This window comes from Sinocyclocheilus rhinocerous, unplaced genomic scaffold (genome assembly GCF_001515625.1).
Source record: "Sinocyclocheilus rhinocerous isolate Xijiao unplaced genomic scaffold, SAMN03320098_v1.1 scaffold557, whole genome shotgun sequence".
Taxonomy (NCBI): Eukaryota; Metazoa; Chordata; class Actinopteri; order Cypriniformes; family Cyprinidae; genus Sinocyclocheilus; species Sinocyclocheilus rhinocerous.
Window position 1 is genome coordinate 797,855 of NW_015633548.1, and position 6,785 is coordinate 804,639.

General features: G+C 40.9%; 1 protein-coding gene across 1 annotated transcript in view; it reads right to left on the reverse strand.

Annotated features, from left to right (window-relative positions):
* The window catches only part of LOC107744521 (phosphatidylinositol 3,4,5-trisphosphate 5-phosphatase 2B), a 21,990-nt gene extending 16,271 nt beyond the window's left edge, over nucleotides 1-5,719 (reverse strand). Inside the window, exons 1-3 of the mRNA XM_016558213.1 lie at nucleotides 4,758-5,719; nucleotides 2,495-2,558; nucleotides 925-1,063 (exon numbers count right to left, since the gene is read on the reverse strand). Coding sequence (XP_016413699.1) covers nucleotides 925-1,063; nucleotides 2,495-2,558; nucleotides 4,758-4,894 — 340 coding nt within the window. The 5' untranslated portion in view covers nucleotides 4,895-5,719. The remainder of the gene's footprint in view (nucleotides 1-924; nucleotides 1,064-2,494; nucleotides 2,559-4,757) is intronic.
* Between the last annotated feature and the right edge of the window lie 1,066 nt (nucleotides 5,720-6,785).

Below are 6,785 nucleotides of genomic sequence, written 5' to 3' on the forward strand. Positions count from 1 at the left end.
GTCTTAGTAGACGATGTAACTACAGAAGAGTCACGTTTTAAATAGGAAAAATATAGAAACTCTTTGGTCTTTTTTGAGCGAGATGCTAACGGTCTAATCAGATTCAATGATCTATGCTAAGCTAAGCTAAAAGTGCTACCGCCAGACCCGGAGATCGGCTGAATGGATTCGAAAACGGTAAAACTCAACTGTTTAACTCTAGGGGAGTTGGAAAATGAGCCTATTTTTAAAAATAGTGGAGTGTTCCTTTAATACAATGTTAAACAAATGTTAAACAATTTTAATAGAGTTTTAAATGAATTTAAATGAATTAACACAGTAGATCATTAATCCTGTGTAGAGATAGAAATTATGTTTCCTGATATTGGAATATACATTTTCTTATTGAGATTTCTGTACTTGTCATTTTTTTCATAATGTTTTTTACAAATTTGAGATATTGTGTTTGGCATGCATAAAGTATGGTGAATATAGGCTTTTTTAGGCCTAATACATATGCCCCAGATTATAAAGTGACCTGTCCCAGATTATCAAATTCAGGCAGAATTTTTTTTTTTGGCACAAAAAAACACTAATAGGTGTGGCATGTCTCCTCTGGGTATAATATCTACATTCTTTCTTCTGGTGTGGTTAGAAAACATCTTAGGGATTTCAGAAAAGTCTTAATGTGTTGATCTAATGTGTTAGATAGATATCGAAATAAATCGCAGAAGTCAAAATTGCAAAAAATATCCCAGATTACCCGAATTCACCCTAGCTACCAAAATGTCCCTTCTTCACAGCTCACAGCAGCCAGTGAGTGAGTGTTGGTTAAATGCTTAAAGCTCAAAGCTGCAAACTCTGAACTAAAGCACTACTAACAACTTTATTGAGAGATTGTTTTTTTTTTTGTCAGTTTAGGCTTTTATCACCCCATCATCTTACCTGAGCTCTCATCGTTGGGCTCTGATTCACGCATAACAGGGTAAAGCAAAGGAGCCACCAGACCTTTGTGTGGGTGTTGATAACCCACAACTAAATCACTAAGAGTACGGAAACAATTCACCTGCACTCCCTGTGTGGCCTGAAACAAAAACACATGACTCAACAACTCATACAGGCAAACAGATTCAGAGATCAGGACAACATAAGTATTTAAAATATGCATTACAAAATTTCACAATTATATCCTGATTAAGGGAAGGTGGAAAGGGAACATCAGTGTTTTAGAAGATTAACAGGAAAAATCATACTATCAAAAGTGTGAAACATTTCATTACAAAATGTGTACGACGACAGATCTTAAACTTTTTAGTTTTTAAACTTTTTTGATCACAGCTTAATAATTAAAATTTTTGTATTTATATTTTAGAATTTGCTATCCTTTTCATTAAATAAGAAATATTTGGAGTTCTGACAGACCTACACACAAAAAATTATTTGAGACACTATATCCTGCATAAACTAAAAAAGGAAGGCGGAAATTGCAGAACTGCTAGGTTTGCCACAACAAGAAGTTGGTCTAGATAGGGTAACTCCCAAAGCATTTCAGTTTTTCTGCTTTATGGACCAAAGATACAATTGCATTTTGATGCCCTCATTTTTGCATCTGCTAAATTCTACATACCGCGAACAGCCTCTAGCCAGCTACCCACTGTGCAAACAAGTGCACACATACACACTCTCTCTCTCTCTCTCTCTCTCTCTCTCTCTCTACTTAAACCATTAGGCATAATGACAAATAAAATAACCCGCTCTTTGAATGCCTTTTTTTAGAAGCTTGTATTTTCAAAGCATGGTCGATGAAACCATTTTGGCAAAAACGTTTCATTATTTCCCCTAAAATCTCCAAATAGCAGCATGTTTTCCTTCCAAGAGTGCAGCTCTTGAAAAGCGATTAAAATAAATCAGACACTGGGAGGGGGAGAAAATGCCTCTTTTTCACAACACAAAGCAACTTAATATGACTCTTCTTGTGCATGTACTGTATATGTTATCCATTCTGTGTTTTAAAAACAGGCATTAACCTTAGAGTGTTTCTATATGAAACACACTAACACATCTCATCTATGCATAGATAAGAATTAGCAAAAAGACCAACAATGCATCTAGTACTGCTGTGTGGCCAGAATCTTCACATATCACATATTTTAATCTCCACACACACAGACAGACAAACCCATTCCAGTCATTCCCTACTGGATCAGGAGCGTGGGTGCAGGAGGAATCTGTGTGAAGCATTTTATTGACAGCGAGTGCCACCAAGGTCAATTTGAAACCACGCAGCTGCATGCTTCAGACAGCAGACAAGAATAAGTCTGCTTCTTATTTTTGTAGAAGAAGAAGAAGTGAAAGTAACTAGATGAGTGTCAAGTAATTTCCATGTGAAATTGCAAATTAATTCAAAGATAAAACCATCATTTAAGGTATCCTGCCTAACACTGCATAATTTTCACCTGCATTTTCTTTCATACTTGTGACTGCATATGATTAACAAACTCCTCTGTCTGCTCACCTGTACAGCCAGTAACCCGTCTGCATCAGGGAGGATTCGGTATGTATGAACATGTCGCTGGAACCTATGGACAAGACAGACAGACTGTTGAATCTAAGATAATACAGTAAAATAAATATTCTTAAAGCAGAAGTTCACCCAAAAATATTCTGTCATGTCAATCAAAATGTAGTGAATGTCTTTCTTCTGTGGATGTTCGTGCTGCTCTTTTCCATACAATGAAAGTAAATGGTGACCACGACAGTCAAGCAAGATTTTCACTGAAGAGCAACTTAAACTACAGTCTATTTTTAACTCAATTGGCTTCATAAGACTGCACATGTTCTGTGTACCATATTTATAATGCGTTTTGCCCTTCTTAAGATCTCATCAGCTTGTACAGAAGAGTCAGCTCAGACATTCTGCTAAACCTCTCATCTGATGTTTAGTGGAAAATAGATAGCCAACCAACCCTTTAAATAATCACATAAATGGAACATTATGTGGTTTTATGGAACAATGTGTGCACGCAGGGCCGTCCTTAGGGGGGTGCAACTGGTGCGGTCGCACCGGGCCCTATGCTTGAGGGGGCCCCTTGGCGAACGGACCGAGGGGGAACCACCCACCCCACCCCCCGGAATGCGATCACGAACGGACCGAGGGGGGCCCCGCTCCCTACCTCGCACCGGGCCCCGCGTCAGCTAAGGATGGCCCTGTGTGCACGCCTGACATTGATGGTTTCCATGGTCACCACAGGGCAGCATGTTCAATTCTGAAAGTAGGGTAAAAGTTAATTTATACCATATACAAGGCCACAGTCAAATAAAAAACAGCCTGTTAATGTGGTCACTGAGGCCATCAGCATGTGTCATATCATACAAGATCATATTTCTGTGCCCATCGGAGGTTAGATAAACCAGAATTTGTCCTCATTTGCATTTGGCCACACAACCTGAAACACATATTCAACTGAGTCCAATGAAGACACAATTAGAAAGCTCAGTGTTTCCAGGTAATCTAAAAGAAGAGAACAAAGCACAGAGAGGAAGTGTGACTGTGTGAGTAGATGTTTTGCATGTGAACTGTTTCAGAGAGAAGAGATGAGGTAGAGGGCAAAGGGAAAGAATGAGCCAGAGTCAGACAACGAGCGAAAAGGAGAATGAATGAGAGAGAAAGAAAGTAGGGAGAGCAGTTGGAGCTGGAGGGCTCAGCCTTCAGGAATGTGTCTGGCTGTGGGCCGCAGAGGAGAGAAAGCAGTGCGGTCACTGGAGCCTGTTCCCTCCTACAGGGGCCAGAGACAGGAGGAAAACAGGGAAAACTAAGGCCTGAATAAAGCTGGGGCCTAGAGGGACTGCTGTAGACTGGATCTTGTCTCCTGGAGCTCATGTGCATTGAGATAGACAGTACTAAACTATCTGAAAAGTAGGCCCAGTCACCATCTTGCCAAAGTTCTGTTGAAACCTGATGGGGAAGGCAGACACATGGCTGTAAAAATCCATCTCACAGGCACAGACTACAAAAGGACTACAATAGTTCATTGACTTATTGGCAATACCTGGTAACTATTGTGATTTACTTAAAATGTCATTGTCACCAGGAAGTGCTGTGAATAGACAGCTGGGTGTGGTGCCAAACTCATTCTAGGTAAATTTATCACATCTCAAACAAGTGTGTGTAAAGGCTGGAATACACTATATGACTTTTTAAAATCTGAACAGTTTTTAAAAAGCTAGGCACCATACACTTTGGAAAACTGGTCATCACACACCAAACGACTGATGATCACACACTACCAGATGTGACCCTGGACCACAAAACCAGTCATAAGTAGCACAGGTATATTTGTAGCAATAGCCAACAATACATTGTACAGGTTAAAATGATTTTTATTTTATGCCAAAAATCATTATGATATTAAGTAAAGATCATGTTCCATGAAGATATTTTGTAAATTTCCTACTGTAAATATATCAAAACTAAATTCCTCGTTGCTAGAAGATGCATGACTATATGTGTTGCAAATCTGGCTAAAAATATCAAACATATTTGATACCCTCTGACTGGTTGAAAGCATACTCTGTTGACTGAATCTGTTGACTCTGAACATAAAAAAAAAATTTGCTTATTATACACTATGTTAATTTTGGATGAAATCCTTCAATTCTAACCACCCAAAATCTGCAAACTGGTTCTGCCTTTTGGCAGCTAGCATTAACTCTTTACTCATCTGCAATTCTGTGCAGAAGTTGTGTAGTGTATTCCATTCTTGAAATGTTTTACTCACAGCAGACACAAGGCGTAGGCTCCAGGCACAGATTCGCTGTCCCTCACCAAGAAGCTGCCATCTCTCCCCGCACGGGCCAGCAGCTCTTCGGCTCGAACACGGGTGATGTCCCGATGGTACCACGTCGCTGTTGTCATGATGCTTTCAAAAGAGCGTCCTAGCAGAGTATTCTACAGTCTAATTTCCAAAAGCCAGAGTGGTTGAAACAAGTGAGCTGAAAGATCTCATATTGTTGATCTCCAGTGATGCCAAACCCGGAGGTCCATACTGTCATCCCGTCTCTGTCAGAAGCTGAGCATGCAGAATCAGATCCAGAGAGTGTTACGACATCCAAAAGCTTTGTTGTTACCACTGTCTATTGTGTTTGCCTTCCCATGAGCATTTGCGTTTTAAAGGCAGAATGCGTATTTGGCTTGAGGGCAGATCCAGGACTGGCTTCCTCCTCTTGTGATCTGCGCCGACTCCACTTGTGAGAGTGAGACTGAGGTAGATGACAGAGCGTCCATACGCATGCTGCCCACCCCACTGACAAACACTCCTATTGTCTGGCAGCAAACATCCTCTGTGCAAACATATCCAAGAAGAGGAACCAAGAGTGAAGACAAGCACCAGCTCCAGACTGTGCAGACATGAAAAGGCAGTGCAGCAGTACCACCACAAATTCAAATACTTTTTCACTCGGTTGGTTTTGCCTTATAAGGGCAAGGCAACACCCCTCTGAGAACTTCAGCTGATGTCTGCAAACTCCACTAAAGGACAGTTAACTCCAGCCAGAGGTTCACCAACAAGCCTTAGGTTAAGAACTAGACCTGGAAGACGTCTTGAAGACGTAAAATCAGAACGGATGGACCCCTGGAAAATGGAAGGAAGTGTTTCACAGCTCCAGATGGCAGAGGAGGAAGAGAGCAGAAAAAATGAAAACACTAACCTGAATTCCTCTAAGTGACCTCACGTCATCAGTGATGCATGAACCAGAGCGCAGTGCTTTAGGAACTTCCAGTCTCTCTCATTCTTTCTTTCTATCCCTCCCAGGGATCTTCAGAAAAACCCATCCTGTCCCATTCACAATCACGCTGTAACTAAATCATGGTCACATGCTTTGAATCGGACTCTACAGCTCTCTCCCGGTCATCCGCTCACAGCTTCAGAAGATCTGGGTTACTGTGCTATGCTTCCAGTTGTTTTTCTCTCACTCATTTTTGGTTTCCCAGCTCTCTCTCTCTTCCTCTAGCCTCTCTCTCCGTCTCCCTCTCTCTGTCCAGGAAGTGAAGAACACAAGCTCCACCATATGGATATGATCATCCCCCTTTCTCTGCGTCTCTTGTTTTGTCCTTCTTCTCCTCCTCCTGCCCTCCTTTTCTCCTCTCTTTCTGTTTCCAGCTGCTTGACTAACACCATCCCTCACTACTCAGCAAAAACTGTCTGCAAACCTCACCACCAAACACAAATAAAGCACTCCACCCCCAAATATCTGTTTGCTGTGAGTGGGCTATAAAAAGTCCTTGTTTTTCCACTATTAAGTAGCTATGAAGGAAGTCAGGCAGTCCCTAGAAGTTTTTACCGCACCCTTCATCTGTAGTGCTGTCTGTTCAGTGTTGTGGCAATAGACCACAGTAGGTCACATGAGGGTTCAGGTTTTGTACATGCAGGAGCTTTCAGAGGTGCCAGCATTTAGAGTGCCACCGATGAAGACAAATGATCACAGAATGCAAATAATCTTTATTTTTATCCCCCTGAATATGTAAACCTGAAAAGTTCATGCACACTTTTCCAGCTCTGCTCTTGCTGTGGCTTTGATACCTGCTCCGATTTGCATTTATATTTTGCATTTGAAGTCAACTTAAATTGCTGTTAGCAACCTACTGTACTTTCATAATGTGATGCATTTTGGAGTGAAAATGTTTAAATTTTGAACTTGATTTCATCCATCCCAAATTAAGTGGATGGTGAAAAGTGTTACACACCAGAATGGAGCCTCTGAATGTGAATTTTCTAAAACACTGATTTGCTTAGAATTAAAATTATTGA